The 17,420-nt window shown below is 43.3% G+C and overlaps 1 protein-coding gene across 2 annotated transcripts in view; it reads right to left on the reverse strand.

The window, feature by feature from the left end:
* Window positions 1-424: 424 nt before the first annotated feature.
* The window catches only part of LOC128649624 (PML-RARA-regulated adapter molecule 1), a 348,542-nt gene continuing 331,546 nt past the window's right edge, over window positions 425-17,420 (reverse strand). The window contains exons 15-17 of one of the 2 annotated variants that reach the window (XM_053702988.1): window positions 6,586-6,620; window positions 6,169-6,215; window positions 425-1,961 (exon numbers count right to left, since the gene is read on the reverse strand). In XM_053702988.1, coding sequence (XP_053558963.1) covers window positions 6,190-6,215; window positions 6,586-6,620 — 61 coding nt within the window. In that variant the 3' untranslated portion in view covers window positions 425-1,961; window positions 6,169-6,189. The remainder of the gene's footprint in view (window positions 1,962-6,168; window positions 6,216-6,585; window positions 6,621-17,420) is intronic. The other variant, XM_053702989.1, reaches the window with a different exon arrangement.

The following is a 17,420-nucleotide window of genomic DNA, read 5'->3' on the forward strand; positions in this document are numbered from 1 at the left end:
AGGGGTGTATTTATAGGCATTTTAAGGTTTGGGAAACTTTGCCCCTCCTGGTAGGAATGTATATCCCATACGTCACTAGCTCATGGACTCTTGCTAATTACATGAAAGAAATGAGTGTATACTGTCCCTTTAAGCAAATCTCTGTATACATATTTTTAAAATACTGCAGTTTCAAATGTTTCCTTTTGAAAAAGAACCCATCCATTTCCACAGATGTCAAGCATAATTATAGCAGCCTTATACAGCAGTAACATTAGCAGACTTTACCCTACGTATTTACATTAAATGCTAATGGACTCTTATATGAACTCATTGGCACTCATGCTTAGGGGTGAAGTGCAAAACACTGATGTGTGGCAAAATACATTTAGCTAAATTTGGGTTTTGCTTTTGTTTTTTTTCTAAAGAAAATATCTGAAAAGTGTAAGATTTTGTGTATTTAATAAATGATTAATTACATTTAGTTTAACAGTATTTACACTATAATATTCTTTGAAACACACATGAAGATCAAAATGTAACTTTCATAATTTACATAGAGCAAGCCATTTTAACACACTTTTCAATTTACAATTTACTTCTTTTATCAAATCAAATATGTTTTCATGGTATCATATTCAAAAGCACATCTAGATATAAATGTTGGGAGCTAGCTGGTGATTTGGTAAATACACACATATTCCCCTACTCTGCTCTTAATTTTTCAAGACTCCTCAGGCATAGTACCCTAGAACTGGCGTAAAGCTGATGTTGTGCTACTTTTTAAAAAGGAAAGCAGGGTTGATCCAGGGATCTATAGACAAGTAAGCCTGACATTATTAGTGGAGAAGAGAATGGGATTATAAAGGATTATATGCTACAGTATATTAGTGTAAACAAGATTATGAGTTCAAAAAATCATGGTTTTATGAGAAATACATTATGTCAAACTAATAAGATTGTATGAGGAAATAAGAATATAGATATGGGTGAATCAGTTGATGTGATATACTTGGATTTAGCACAGGTTTATGATACAGTTCTACATGAGAGATTAGTGTACACAATCAAGTTACTGGGAATATATGAAAATGTTAGCAAATGGACAAATAACTGGATAAAAAACAAGTAACAACGAGTAGTAGTAAATGGATCATACACAGATTGGACAATTAGTGGAGTCCTTCAAGGGATAGTATTGAGTCCTATTCTTTTTAATATTTTTCTTAATAGATTAAAGGAAGGATTAAATAGTGCCATCTCCAATTTTTGCAGATGATACAAAGTTATTTAATGTGTTTAGGTTAGTACAGGGTAATAAAGGGATTTGGGTGTACTTATAGATAACAAGCTAAGAATTATTGCACAATGCAAGGCAGTGGCTTCTAATGCTAATATGATACTAGCATGTATTAAGATGCATTAATGCAACGGAGGAAAGTATAATTCTGTCAATATATAAATCCCTGGTAAGACCTCACCTTGAGTATGGAGTTCAGTTCTGGGGACCAATTTCAAAAAAGAACATTGCAGAATTAAAATAAAAGTTCAGAGAAGAGCCACAAAACTAATAAGGGTAATGTCAGAGAGGTTAGCCAAACTGGGTCTGTTTTCTCTAGAAAAAAAAGGTGCTTGAGAGGTAATTTGATTATTTTATATAAATATATTTAAGGCCCTAAAGGAAAGAAGATTTAATATTTTGCAATGTAAACATTTTATCGACTGATTATTTTGCAACTTCTTTATTACCTTTCAGAGGAATGTTAAAATGTTCAACTTTATTTATACATGGATAGCAAAACATTTTTTGTACAATAAAATGTATGTAAAATATATTATTTTGCATCTAAAAAAAACTATTTCATATTATTTTGGCAAAGTATAAAATCTCATTCAATAAAGGCACCAACAATAAATAATTGCAATACAAATATACAGAAAGAGCTGGAGATATTTTCATTTTTGGTTTGTCTTTCCAGATCCTGAAAAAAAAAAGAAATGCATGAAACAAAATTCTTCTTTAAAAATTTTCACTTAAATACACTGAACTCTTGGTAAAGTGAAGAAAATTTACCAATGCTATAATAATGTTTGCAAGGTTAAAGAGACAGTGAACCCTTTGAGATTATAACATAAAGGTCTAGATTGCAATTTGAGCTCAAATATATTAGCAATATATATATATATATATATATATATATATATATATATATATATATATGTAATGCAGGTGAATGAGTCACTCACAGGGTCTATTGCGCTGTTATTGTTTTTAATTTACACACGGCACTCGCGACTTAGCGTCCGGTTGCCATGGCGATACACGTGACATATGTGTCACGTGATGCTGTGTAACCTCCGGTTTGAGGCCAAGAACGCTGTTTAGTGGTGTTAGATGTGCAGGGATATAAAGAGGGTAAGTTTGTCATGTTATGCTTATTTTGAAAGTGGGGGAGACCTCGAAACGTCAATAAATACATTGGCATTTTGCAAAAGACCCTGTGAGTGACTTCTTCACCTTCATGATATCCACTCTTGGAGTGTACCCAGGGCAACGTGGGCTGTTTTAGCCTTTCAACTTCACCAGGAGTGCTACTATCTCTGCTTACATTATATATATATATATATATATATATATATCTATATATATATATATATATATATATATATATATATATATCTATATATATATATCTATATATATATATATATATATATATATATATATATATATATATCAATAGCACTCCTATTCCTGTTCTCATATTACAAGTTGAAAGTATAACATTTTCGCTTGAGCAAAAGCCTCAGGCTCGCTAACATCTGGAGGTTGGATAGCACAGACACTCTATGTACCATTCCCTATAGACTTTTATGGAGCGCACTACAAAAGCCTGTGCTGGCTTTCCTGTGCATGCTAACCAGAAGATGCGATAGGCCAAGTACACTAAAGCCAAAGGAGCATTAAGAAATACTTATTTAATAAAAAATAAATTTGTTCTTTGTGAAGAACAATGCCATTTAAAGTATGTTTATTCAAAAAGGCATACATTTTTTACATGTGTAAATATAAATATATATCTGTGTGTGTATATACTGTGTGTATATATATATATATATATATATATATATATATAAAAAAGTGGTCCCTGTTTACCAATAGGGGCCCAGTCACACAAGGAATGTGGCCCCCTGCTCGCTAATAGGCACCAAGGCACCCAGAAAAATTGGCCCCTGCTCACCCAATAGGCACACAGACACCCTAAGAAAGTGGCCGCTGCTTGCTAATAGGCTCATAGGCATTCCTGGATAGTGGCCCCTGCTCACCAAAACACAACAAGAACCCTGGCAAATTGACCCATGATTGCCAAAAGGCTGCAAGGCACACCATAAATGTGGCCCCTGCTCGCCAATAAAAACCCAGGTATCCCGGGAAGTAGCCCCAGCTAGCCAATAGGAGGGAACTTGGGCATCTATTAGCGAGCAGGGGCCACTGTCACTGTCTAAAAGTAAGCAGGGACCACTGCTTACAGAGTGCCTGGTCATGTATTGGTGAGCAGAGGCCACTTTCCTTGAGGGCTTCTAAGCAGCTATTGACGCGCAGATGTGTGGCTAGGCACCAATTGGCATACTGGGGCCATTTCCCCGGGGTACCTGGGCACATACAGGAGAAAAGGGGCTATTTTTCTTGAGGGTTCCTTGGTGGCTATCAATGAGCAGGGCCTTTTTTCCTGGGGTCCCTCGGCACCTGTTGACAAGCTGGGGCAATATACCCAGAGTGTTTGGGTGCCTATTGGTAAGCTTGGGCCACTTTCTTGGGATGTCTGGGTGCCTATTAGCAAGCAGGGGTCACATTCCTTTGGTACCTGGGCACCCTTTTGGCCAGCAGGGGACACTATGCTGGGGTGACTGGGAGCATATTGAAAATTTGCAAGTAAGGGCCCTTTTCCTGGGGTGCCTGGGCATGTATTTTTGAGCAGGGCTACTCTCCTTGAGTGTTCCTAGATGGATATAAGCAAGCAGGTGCCACTTTATTGGGTTGTCTAGGCTCCTATTGATGAGCTGGGGCCACTTTCCTGGAGTGCCTGGGCATCTATTGACAAGCAGGGGCCACTTCCCTAGTGTACCTGGGCATCTATTGGTGAGCAGGGGCTACTGTCACCATATATTATTGAGCAAGGCCATTTTCCATGAATACCTGGGCGTTTATTGCTAAGCAGAGGACACGTTTATTTGGAAAGGGGTTGCTGGACATGTATTGGTGTGAAGGGCCACTTTCCTTCAGGGTTTCTAGGCAGCTATTAGTGACCAGTGGCCACTTTCATGGGGTGCTTAGGCATCTATCAATGAGCTGGTGCCACTTTTAATGAAGAGCCTAGGCACCTTAGCAATCAGGGGCATCTTTCCCAGGGTGCCTGAGCACCCATTGGTGAAGAAGAGCCACTTTCCTGAGGTACCTTGGATTCTGTTGGTGAGCAGGGGCCACTTTCCTGGGGTGTTCATTGGTGATCAGAGGCCGCTGTCACTGCCTATTAGCAAGCAGGGGTCACTAGCCAGGAGTACCTGGGGACCCATTGGCAAGCAGGGGCTATTTTCCCTGGGTGCCTGGGCGCATATTGGTGAGCAGGGGCCAGTATACTTGAGGGTTCCTAGGCGGCTAGCTATTGGTGAGCAGGCCCACTTTCAGGGAATGCCTGGGTGACTATTGGTAAGAAGAGGCCACTTTCTAAGGTTGCCTGGGCCCTGTTTCCTTGGCAAATGGCTTTGAAAGCTGCAAAGAAACATGCAAAACTATTTGCCTGGATACTAGTAGTTAGGCAAAAGGTTTTTGCATGGCAAATGGTTTTTAAAGCAAAAATAACTATTTGCCTAGGCAAAAGCTATTGTCCTGAAATTATTATTTGCCTACCACATATATCTTAGTGTAACAGTTTATTTTAATGTATTTATGTTGTGTTTGGTGTGTGTACAAGGTCTTCAGACAAGTTAACCCAACAATCTCTTATTTTGTTTGTGCTCGAGCAAACGTGTTTACTTCCAAACAATAGCACGTCACTTGTAATCTAGCCCAAAGTATATTTTATAAGCACAGTATTAAGGTTATTCCCCGTCTCCCTGTAATCATGGGTGCCATGTTGAAATCTAGCTTTCACTGCATTCTAGTGGTGATGTATGTGCACCAACTCCCCTTTAGATAACCGTAGTAAAACCTAAGTTCCAAAATAGTGGCACCCATAATTAGATGAGGGTGAATGAAAGGTATTTATTGTTTAATGTCCCTTCTGTTAAACACTTTGAGGCCTATGTATAAAAGGTCTTGCGGACCTGATCCGCACTGTTCAGGTCCGCAAGACCTCGCTGAATGCGGAGAGCAATACGCTCTCCGCATTCAGCATTGCACCAGCAGCTCACGAGAGCTGCTGGTGCAATGCCGCCCCCTGCAGATTCGAGGCCAATCGGCCGCCAGCAGGAAGTTGTCAATCAACCCGATCGTACTAGATCGGGTTGAATTGTGGCGATTCCTGTCCGCCTGCTCAGAGCAGGCGGACAGGGTTATGAAGCAGCGGTCTTTAGACCACTGCTTCATAACTGTTGTTTCTGGCGAGTCTTAAGACTCGCCAGAAACACGGGCCCACAAGCTCCATACGGGAAATCAAACCTACAATTTTTCTTTCATGATTCAGATAGAGCATATGTTTTTAAACAACTTTCCAATATACTTTTATAATCAAATTTGCTTCATGATCTTGGTATTGTTTGTTGAGAGAGCAGCAATGCACTACCAGTATCTAGCTGTACACATCAATAAGCCAATGAAAAAGAGGCATATATGTACAGCCAAAAATCACCAGATAGCTCCCAGTTCCTAAGCCTATCTAGGTTTGCTTTTCAAAAAAGTATAGCAAGAGAATTAAAATAATTATATAATACAAGTATTTAAAATGCTATGCTCTATCTGAATCATGAAGGAAACATTTGGGGTTTTATGTCCCTTTACGTGTTCTATATGCACCCTTCTGGGTAGAGTGGAAAGGACAATTTGCAAATCTAAATTAAAGGAGAAGCAGAAAAAACAAATAATGAATAGGATTTGTAATTAAATATTTTATGAAAATATTTTATCGTTTTTGTAACCTAATGTCCATTTCAATGCAAGATAATTGCTGATAGTTGTTTTTTTCTACTTACCATAAGACTATTTAGACTTCATTACTGCCTGCCCTTAATTAAAGCCCCTAGGTATGAAAAGGAGAAAAATCTTAATTAGTTTTTTGTTTTGTTTTGTTTTGAACAATCTGGGCACCAAATCGGCATCACACAAGAACAGTGATAGAAACTGAAAAAGTTCTGCAAAAGGTAAGTTGGGCAGGAGGGAAAATGTAAAACTTCATACCTCAGTTATATCAGATTTTAAACATCTAAATAATCTAATAAATTAAACAACTATCAGCAGTTTTTTTTACCTATTATCTTGCATTAAAGGAACATTGGGTTTTAACACATGCATAAAATTAGGAGAGGTAATCTGAACATCTGAAGAGGCAGCATAAAATAAAAAAAAATAGCTTTTGTGGCAGGATTAAAAATATTGTTCGAAATACTTACTCATGGTATCAGCGTCATCATAAAGATCACTTTCCCTGCAAAAACAAATATCAGAATGTTACTACACAATAACTAGTATTTTATCACAAGACCAGAATTAAATAGCAGCAAATACTAAACAGATAATAAGTGGTTAAAGTGAAGTTTAGGGGGGGACAGATTAGCCAATGAAAGAAGAAAATGGACATACAGATTGACCAATCAGCTATATATGACCAATGTGATAGTAGTCCAATAAAACATCTTCCTCCTTCATTGCTGGTATGCTGAAGGAAGATTACGTATAAATGTCCTCTACTAGTAATATTGATAATGTTTATATAGTTTCATAATTTTCACTTCCCCTTTTTTTTTACTTTAACTCCAATCATTTCACCCACAATCTCCTTTCTATGGTATCACTCACAATCTGGAATGTATTTCCCATTATGCTCCATGCACTGTTTTTTTCTATCTAGTTATTACACCCTCAACTTCATTATAATCTTTTCATCCTATTTTATACCAACCCCATTATATCAACGTCTTCTATTCTGTTACTATTATATGAGCAGGTTATTTTTCATTATATTCTACACAATCCTATACCATCTTTACTTACATCCATCACTGCCTTAGCCTTTTTTGCTGTCCTTCCTCAGTTTTGGTTTGCCTCCTATACTTAGTGCATGCCACTTCTTAACCCTACCCCCATGTGAAAAGGAACCAGGACAAACTGTTAGATGTTTCTGGTACCCCCACATAGTAACTGTCAGAGAATGGGTCCAAAGCGCCCTTTGTATTCTTAAATATATCAACACAATGGCCTCTAGTTATGAAGGTCTGTCGGACCTGATCCGACAGTGCGGATCAGGTCCGACAGACCTCGCTGAATACGGCGAACAATACGCTTGCCGTATTCAGCATTGCACCAGCAGCTCACAAGAGCTGCTGGTGCAACACCGCCCCCTGCAGACTCGTGGCCAATAGGCCGCCAGCAGGGGGTGTCAATCAACCAGATCGTACTCGATCGGGTTGTATTGTGGCGATGTGTGTCCGCCTGCTCAGAGCAGGCGGACAGGTTATGGAGCAGCGGTCTTTGTGACCGCTGCTTCATAACTGCTGTTTCTGGCGAGTCTGAAGACTCGCCAGAAACAGGGGCCATCAAGCTCCATACGGAGCTTGTTAAATAGAGCCCAATAAATGTTCTTTGGCCTATCCTTAGCCCTGTGCGGTTTTACAAAGATACTCAAACCAGTAGTGGCCTTGCTTCAATCTCAAGAAATTCATAAACATTTATTTGGCTGATATCCTCCTGATGAAGTAAGTCTTCCAACAACCTATTATTACAACTTTGCATAACAACATATCTGCTGTATAGGATTCATACAGTACAAGAAAAGTCTTAGCTGTATTACACACAATCAGCAAACCTAGCCCTTGCACCTAAGAATCTCCATCAGTGGATGCATTTTTATAAAACTGTAGCATATGATTTGCAATGATCACAAGAACACTCTTGTACATATGTTGGAATCCTCAAAATGATTTCTCATTTATGGACATTTCAACCCTGGTATCCCATTAAATTATCAGTATTTGAGACTATGGGGCCCATTTAACAAGCTCCGTACGGAGCTTGTGGGCCCGTGTTTCTGGCGAGTCTTCAGACTCGCCAGAAACAGCAGTTATGAAGCAGCGGTTTAAAGACCGCTGCTCCATAACCCTGTCTGCCTGCTCTGAGCAGGCGGACAGGAATCGCCAGAAATCAACCCGATCGAGTACGATCGGGTTGATTGACAACCCCCTGCTGGCGGCCGATTGGTTGCAAGACTGCAGGGGGCGGCGTTGCACCAGCAGCTCTCGTCAGCTGCTGGTGCAATGCTGAATACGGAGAGCGTATTGCTCTCCGCATTCAGCGAGGTCTTGCGGACCTGATCCGCAGTTTCGGATCAGGTCCACTAGACCTTTCTTAAATAGGGGCCTTAGCATCTTTTACATACAGAGATAACCTAATCACTGGATTTTTTAAATATTCCCTGTCTACATATTTCACTTTCACATTTATTTTTAGAAGGCCAAATCTAATTATCCTTCTGCTAGCATTCTAGGCTGCATACTTAACTGACTGTTGTTGTGGGCGGTGTTTTATCCCTTACATTATATGATGCCTATTTCTGTAATACATCAAATAAAGAGGAAGATATTTTATGGGACTACTATAACATATGTCATCTATAGCTGATTGATCACTCTTTATGTCCATCTATATTAATCTCCTTTCATTGGTAAGCCTTCAGCCTGCTGTGTTTTTTTTCTTCTAGGGTTCCCTTTAACCATTATGTTCTGCTCAATTTTTACTGTTATTAATTTCAGTAAATAAAGAAAAAATCCTGTATTTGTCTCTGTGTCTTTAAACTTATTATTATTATACTAGTTCTAAAGCCCATATACACGGGCCCTTTTTTGCAGTACAGCGGCTCCACACATTGCTCTCTCTCTATCCCCCCTCTCTTTTACTCTCTCTCTCCCCTTCTATTTTCCTCCCTCTCTTTTGTACTCTCTCTCCCACTCTATTTTCCACTCTCCTCCTCTATTTTGCGCTCTCTCTCTCCCCCTCTCTTTTGCTCTCTCTCCGCTTCTCTTTTGCTGTTTCTCTCCCTCTCTTTTGCTCTCTCTATCCTCCCTCTTTTGCTCTCTCTCTCTCCCCTCTCTTTTGTTCTCTCCCCCCCCTTTTTTTGCTCTCTCTATCCCCCCTCTTTTGCTTTCTCTATCCCCCCTCTTGCTCTCTCTCTCTCCCCCTCTCTTTTGCTCTCTCTCTCCCCATCTCTTATGCTCTCTCCCCCCCTCTCTTATGCTCTCTCCCCCCCTCTCTTATGCTCTCTCCCCCTCTCTTATGCTCTCTCTCTCCCCCTCTCTTTTGCTCTCTCTCTCCCCCTCTCTTTTGCTCTCTCTCTCCCCCCTCTTTTCCCACCTCTCTCCCCCATTTTTGTGCTCTCCCCCCTGTCTTTTGCTCTCTCTCTCCCCCTCTCTTTTCCTCTCTCTCCCCCTCTTTTGCTCTCTCTCCCCCCTCTCTTTTCCCCCTTCTCTTTTGCACACTCTCTCTCTCCCCTCTTTTGCGCTCTCCCCCTCTCTTTTGCGCTCTCCCCCTCTCTTTTGCTCTCTCTCTCGCTGTCTATCCCCCTCTCTTATGCTCACTCTCCCCCACTCTTTTGCTCTCTCTCCCCCCCCCCTCCCCATCTGTTGTGCTCTCCCCCCTCTCTTTTGATCTCTCTCTCCCCCTCTCTTTTCCTCTCTCCCCCTCTTTTGCTCTCTCTCTCCCCCTCTCTTTCCCCCTTTCTCTTTTGCACACTCTCTCTCTCCCCTCTTTTGCGCTCTCCCCCTTTCTTTTGCTCTATCTTCCCTCTCTTTTGCTCTCTCTCTCTCCCCTCTCTTGTGTTTTCTCTCCCCCTCTCTTTTGCTCTCTCTCTTCTCCCTCTCTTTTCCTCCCTCTCTTTTGCACACTCTCTTCCCCTCTCTTTTGCGCTCCCCCTCTCTTTTGCGCTCTCCCCCCTCTCTTTTGCTCTCTCTTTCTCCCCCTTTCTTTTGCTGTCTTTATCTCCCCTCTCTTTTTCTCTCTATATCCCCCCTCTTTTGTTCTCTCTATCCCTACTCTTTTGCTCTCTCTCCCCCTCTCTTTTGCTCTATCTCTCCCCCCTCTCTTTTCCCCACTCTTATTTACACACTCTCTCTCTCCCCTCTTTTGCGCTCCACCCCCTTTCTTATGCTCTCTCTCCCCCTCTCTTATGCTCTCTCTCTCCCCCTCTCTTATGCTCTCTCTCCCCCTCTCTTTTGCTCTCTCTCTCCCCCCTCTCTTCCCCCTTTCTCCCCCATCTTTTGCTCTCTCTCTCCCCCTCTCTTTCCCCCTTCTCTTTTGCACACTCTCTCTCTCCCCTCTTTTGCACTCTCGCCCTCTCTTTTGCTCTCTCTCCCCTTTCTTTTGCTCTCTCTCCCCTTTCCCCCCTCTCTTTTGCTTTCTCTCTCTCTCTCTTTTGCTCTCTCTATCTTCCCTCTCTTTTGCTCTCTCTCTCTCTCTTTCTCTCTCTCCCCTTTCTTGTGTTTTCTGTCCCCCTCTCTTTTGCTCTCTCTCTCCTCCCTCTCTTTTCCTCCCTCTCTTTTGCACACTCTCTTCCCCTCTCTTTTGCACTCCCCCTCTCTTTTGTGCTCTCCCCCTCTCTTTTGCTCTCTCTTTCTCCCCCTCTCTTTTGCTGTCTTTATCTCCCCTCTCTTTTGCTCTCTCTATCCCCCCTCTTTTGTTCTCTCTATCACTCCTCTTTTGCTCTCTCTCTCCCTTTCTTTTGCTCTCTCTCTCCCCGCTCTCTTTCCCCCCTCTTATTTACACACTCTCTCTCTCCCCTCTTTTGCGCTCTCCCCCCTCTCTTTTGCTCTCTCTCCCCTCTCTTTTGTTCTCTCTATCTTCTTTCTTTCCCTCTCTTTTGCTGTCTCTCTCCCTCTCTTTTGCTCTCTCGTTCTCCCCTCTCTTTTGCTCTCTTTCTCTCTCTCTTCCCTCTCTTGTGTTCTATCTACCCCGTCTCTTTTGCTCTCTCTTTCCTCCCTCTCTTTTGCGCACTCTCTTCCCCTCTCTTTTGTGCTCTACCCCCTCTATTTTTGCGCTCTCCCCCTCTCTTTTGCTCTCTCATGCTCTCCCTCTCTCTTTTGCTCTCTAACACCCTCTGTTTTGCTGTCTCTCTCCCCCTCTTTTGCTCTCTCTCCCCCTTTCTTTTGCTCTCTCCCCCTCTCTTTTGCTCTCTCTATCCATCCTCTTTTGCTCTCTCTATCCCTCCTCTTTTGCTGTCTCTCTCTCTCCTCTCTTTTGCTTTCTCTCCCCCTCTCTTTTGCTCTTTCTATACCCCCTCTTTTGCTCTCTCTATCCCCTTTATTTTGCTTTCTTCCCCCCTCTCTTTTGCAGTCTCTCTCCCCTCTCTTTTGGTTTATCTCTCCCTCTCTCTTTTGCTCTCTCTCTCCATCCTTTCTTATGCTCTCTCTCTCTCCCCCTCTCGTTTGCTCTCTCTCCCCTCTATTTTGCCCCCTCTCTCTCCCCCTCTTTTTCCCACGTTCTCTCTCCCCTTTTTTGCGCTCTCTCCCTCTCTTTTGCTGTCACTTTCCCTCTCTTTTTCTCTCTCTATCCTCCCTCTTTTGCTCTTTCTCTCCCTCTCCTCTTATGCTCTCTCTCTCTCCCTCTCTTTTGCTCTCTCTCCCCTCTCTTTTGCTCTCTCTCTCTCTCTCCCCCCTCTTTTGCACTCTCTATCCCTCCTCTTTTGCTCTCTCTCCCCTCTCTTTTGCTCTCTCTCCCCTCTCTTTTGCTCTCTCTCTCCCCTCTCTTTTGCTCTCTCTCCCCTCTCTTTTGCTCTCTCTCTCTCCCCCTCTCTTTTGCTTTCTATCACCCTCTCTTTTGCTGTCTCTCTCTCTTTTACTCTCTCTATCCCCCCTCTTTTGCTCTCTCTCCCCCTCTAGTTTGCTCTCTCTCCCCCAATTTTGCTCTCTCTCTCCCCCTCTTTCCCCCTTCTCTTTTGCACACTCTCTCTCTCTACCCTCTTTTGCACTCTCCCCCTCTCTTTTGCTCTCTCTCCCCTCTCTTTTGCTCTCTCTCTCCCCTTTCCCCCCTCTCTTTTGCTTTCTCTCTCCCTCTCTTTTGCTCTCTCTATCTTCCCTCTCTTTTGCTCTCTCTCTCTCTCTCTCTCTCTCTCTCTCTCTCTCTCTCTCTCTCTCTCTCTCTCTCTCTCTCTCTCTCTCTCTCTCTCTCTCCCCTCTCTTGTGTTTTCTCTCCCCTCTCTTTTGCTCTCTCTCTCCTCCCTCTCTTTTCCTCCCTCTCTTTTGCACACTCTCTTCCCCTCTCTTATGTGCTCCCCCCTCTCTTTTGTGCTCTCCCCCTCTCTTTTGCTCTCTCTTTCTTCCCCTCTCTTTTGCTGTCTTTATCTCCCCTCTCTTTTGCTCTCTCTATCCCCCCTCTTTTGTTCTCTCTATCACTCTTCTTTTGCTATCTCTCCCCCTCTCTTTTGCTCTCTCTCTCCCCCCTCTCTTCCCCCCCTCTAATTTACACTCTCCCCCCTCTCTTTTGCTCTCTCTCCCCTCTCTTTTGCTCGCTCTATCTTCTTTCTTTCCCTCTCTTTTGCTCTCTCTATCTCCCCTCTCTTTTGCTCTCTCTCTCTCCCCTCTCTTGTTTTCTCTCTCCCCTCTCTTGTTTTCTCTCTCTCTCCCCCTCTCTTTTGCTATCTCTCTCCCCCCTCTCTTTTCCCCCCTCTTATTTACACACTCTCTCTCTCCTCTTTTGCACTCTCCCCCCTCTCTTTTGCTCTTTCTATCTCCCCTCTCTTTTGCTCTCTCTTCCCTCTCCATCGAGTTCAACCTATACAAATCTAAAATATATACAAAAAGCTCCAGTTAAGCTTAAATAATCCCACTAAAAGGTGACCCATTTAAAACTAGCAATCATATCCATGAATTTTGTTTATAGACAGAAATGTATACAAATAATTTTTAAATGTATCTAGGGTATTGGCATTCACTACCTCCTTTGGTATTGAGTTCCACACTTTTATTGCTCTTACAGTGAAAAAACATTTCCGTTGCAAGAGATTAAATCTCCTTTCCTCCAACCTTAAATTGTGACCTCTGGTCACAATTTTCTTGGAATAAACAGAGTTTCTGCCATCTCTGTATATGGGCCTTGAATATATTTATATAAAGTAATCATGTCACCTCTTAAGCGCCTTTTTCCTAAAGAAAACAGACCCAGTTTGGCTAGCCTCTCCTCATAGGTTAAATTCTCCAATCCCCTTATTAGCTTTGTGGCCCTTCTCTGGACTTTTTCTAGTTCTGCAATATCTTTTTTTGCGATTGGTCCCCAGAACTGCACTCCATACTCAAGGTGAGGTCTTACCAGGGCTTTATATAGTGACAGAATTATGCTTTCCTCCCTTGAGTCAATGCATCTTTTAATACATGCTAGTATCTTATTAGCCTTTGAAGCTGCTGCCCTGTATTGTGCACCCATCATTAGCTTGTTATCTATTACTACCCCCAAATCCCTTTCCTCCTGTGTTTGGCTAAGTCTTGTCCCATTTAAATAATACGTTGCCTGCTTATTTTTGCTTCCAAAATATAGAACCTTGCATTTTCCTGTATTAAATCTCATTTTCCATTTACCTGCCCATACTTCTAATTTTTGCAGGTCCCTTTGTAACAAAAGTTCATCCTGCTCTGACCTAATAACCTTACTTAACTTGCAAAAATAGAGATGTCGCTATTTAATCCTAGCTCCAAGTCATTTATAAAAATATTAAAAAGAATAGGGCCTAGCACTGATCCCTGGGGTACTCCACTGATTACCTTTGTCCAATCTGAGTATGATCCATTTACTACTACTCGTTGCTCCCTATATTTTATCCAATTATTTATCCACAAACTAACATTTTCAGCTATTCCCAGTCTCCTAATTTTGTGCATTAATCTTTCATGTGGCACTGTATCAAATGCCTTTTCAAAATCTAAGTATATCACATCAACTGATTCCCCTTTATCTATATTTTTACTCACTTCCTCATAGAATCTAATTAGATTAGTTTGACATGATCTATTTCTCCTAAAACCATGTTGATTAGAACTCATAATCTTCTTTACACGAATATGCTCATCAATATAATCCCTTATGTTCTATCTCCCCCCTCTCTTTTGCTCTCTCTCCTCCCTCTCTTTTCTTCCCTCTCTTTTGCGCACTCTCTTCCCCTCTCTTTTGTGCTCTCCCCCTCTATTTGTGTGCTCTCTCCCTCTCTTTTGCTCTCTCTCACTCTCTCCCCCTCTCTTTTGCTCTCTGTAACCCTCTCTTTTGCTCTCTCTATCCCCCCTCTTTTGCTCTCTCTCCCCCTTTCTTTTGCTCTCTCCCCCTCTCTTTTGCTGTCTCTCTCCCTCTCTTTTGCTCTCTCGCCCCTCTCTTTTGCTCTCTCTATCCCCCTCTTTTGCTCTTTCTATCCCCCCTCGTTTGCTCTCTCTATCCTCTTTCTTTTGCTCTCTTCCCCCCCTCTCTTTTGCTGTCTCTCTCCCCTCTCTTTTGCTTTATCTCCCCCTCTCTCTTTTGCTCTCTCTCTCCCTCCTCTCTTATGCTCTCTCTCTCCCCCTCTCTTTTGCTCTCTCTCCCCCTCTCTTTTGCACTCTCTCTCCCCTCTCTTTTGTTTTCTCCCCCCTCTCTTTTGCTCTCTCTTGCTCTCTCTCTCTCTCCCCCTCTCTTTCCCACGTTCTCTCTTCCCTTTTTTGCGCTCTCTCCCTCTCTTTTGCTGTCTCTTTCCCTCTCTCTATCCCCCCTCTTTTGCTCTCTCTCCCCCCTTTGTTTTGCTCTCTCTATCCCTACTCTTTTGCTCTCATTATCACTCCTCTTTACTCTCTCTTTCCCCCCTCTCTTTTGCTCTCTCTCCTCCTCTCTTTCGCTCTCTCTATCCCCTCTCTTTTGCTGTCTCTCTCCCCCCTCTTTTGCTCTTTCTCTCCCTCTCCTCTTATGCTCTCTCTCTCCCTCTCTTTTGCTCTCTCTCTCCCCTCTCTTTTGCTCTCTCTCTCTCCCCTCTCTTTTGCTCTCTAACACCCTCTATTTTGCTGTCTCTATCTCTCTCTTTTGCTCTCTCTATCCCCCCCCTCGTTTGCTCTCTCTATCCCTCCTCTTTTGCTCTCTCTCCCCCTCTCTTTTGCTCTTTCTCTCCCTCTCCCCCTCTCTTTTGCTCTCTCTCTCTCCCCTCTCTTTTGCTCTCTAACACCCTCTCTTTTGCTGTGTCTATCCCTCTCTTTTGCTCTCTCTATCCCCCCTCTTTTGCTCTCTCTATCCCTCATCTTTTGCTCTCTCTCCCCCTCTCTTTTGTTCTCTCCCCCCTCTCTTTCCCCCTCTCTTTTGCACACTCTCTCTTCCCCCTCTTTTGCGCTCTACCCCTCTCTTTTGCTCTCTCTCCCCTTCTCTTTTGCTTTCTATCACCCTCTCTTTTGCTGTCTCTCTCTCTCTTTTCCTCTCTCTATCCCCCCTCTTTTGCTCTATCTCCCCCCTTTCTGTTGCTCTCTCCCCCTCTCTTTTGCTGTCTCTCTCCCTCTCTTTTGCTCTCTCTATCCCCTTATTTTGCTCTCTCTATCCCCTTTCTTTTGCTCTCTCCCCCTCTCTTTTGCTCTCTCTACCCTCTCTTGTTTTCTCTCTCTCCCCCCTCTCTTTCCCCTTTTTTGCGCTCTCCCCCTCTCTTTTGCTCTCTCTCTCTCCTCTCTTTTGTTCTCTCTCCCTCTCTTTTTTTCTCTCTATCCCCCCTCTATTGCTCTCTCTATCCAACCTCTTGTGTTCTCTCTCTATCCCCTTTCTTTTGCTATCTTTCCCCCCTCTGTTTTGCCGTCTCTCTCCCCCTCTCTTTTGCTTTCTCTCCCTCTCTTTTGCTCTCTCTCCCCCCTCTCTTTTGCTCTCTCTCTTACTCCCCCCTCTCTTTCCCTCTCCGCCTCTCTTTTGCTCTCTCTCCGCCTCTCTTTTGCTGTGTCTCTCCCTCTCTTTTGCTCTCTCTATTGCCCATCTTTTGCTCTCTCTCACTCCCCCTTTATTTTTTCTCTCTTTATCCCCCTCTTTTGTTCTCTCTATCCCACCTCTTTTGCTCTCTCTCTCCCCTTTCTTTTGCTCTATTTTGCCCCTCTCTTATGCTATCTCTCTCCCTCTCTTTTGCTCTTTTTCTCCCCCTCTCTTTTGCTCTCTCTCTCCCCCTCTCTTTTGGTCTCTCTCTCCCCCTCTCTCCCCCCTCTTTTGAGCTCTTTCTCCCCTCTATTTTGTGCTCTCCACCATCTCTTTTGCTCTCACTCCAAGTCTTTTGCTGTCTCTCTCCCTCTCTTTTGCTATCTCTATCCCCCCCCCTCTCTCTCTCTCTCTCTCTCTCTCTCTCTCCTCTCTTGTTTTCTCTCTCTCTCCCCTCTCTTTTGCTCTCTCTCTTCACCTCTCTTTTCATCCCTCTCTTTTGTGCATTCTCTTCCTCTCTCTTTTGTGCTCCCCCTCTTTTTGCTCTCTCTTCCCTCTATTTTGCTCTCTCTCCCCCTCTCTTTTGCTGTCTCTTTCCCTCTATTTTGCTCTCTCTCTAGCCCCCCTATTTTTCTCTCTTTCCCCCCCTTTGTTTTGCTCTCTCCCCCTCTCTTTTGCTGTCTCTCTCCCTCTCTTTTGCTCTCTCTATCCCTACTCTTTTGCTCTCTCTTTCCCCCTCTCTTTTGCTCTCTCTCCCTCCTCTCTTTTGCTCTCTCTCCCCCCTCTCTTTTGATCTCTCTATCCCCCCTCTTTTGCTCTCCCTCCTCTCTTTTGCTGTCTCTCTCCCCTCTCTTTTGCTCTTTCTCTCCCTCGCCTCTTATGATCTCTCTCTCTCCCCCTCTCTTTTGCTCTCTCTCTCCCCTCTCTTTTGCTCTCTCTCTCTCGCCCCCTCTCTTTTGCTCTCTAACACCCTCTTTTTGCTGTCTCTCTCCCTCTCTCTTTTGCTCTCTCTATCTCCCCTCTTTTGCTCTCTCTATCCCTCCTCTTTTGCTCTCTCTTCCCCCTCTCTTTTGCTCTCACTCCCCTCTCTTTTGCTCTCTCTCTCTCTCTCTCTCTCTCTCTCTCCCCCTCTCTCTTTTGCACACTCTCTCTCACCCCTCTTTTGTGCTCTCCCCCCTCTCTTTTGCTCTCTCTCCCTCTATTTTGCTTTCTATCACCCTCTCTTTTGCTGTCTCTCCCTCTCTTTTCCTCTCTCTATCCCCCCTCTTTTGTTCTCTCTCCCCCCTTTCTGTTGCTCTCTCCCCCTCTATTTTACTGTATCTCTCCCTTTCTTTTGCTCTCTTTATCCCCCCTCTTTTGC

The sequence above is a fragment of the Bombina bombina genome, chromosome 2 (genome assembly GCF_027579735.1).
Source record: "Bombina bombina isolate aBomBom1 chromosome 2, aBomBom1.pri, whole genome shotgun sequence".
In the NCBI taxonomy this organism is placed as follows: Eukaryota; Metazoa; Chordata; class Amphibia; order Anura; family Bombinatoridae; genus Bombina; species Bombina bombina.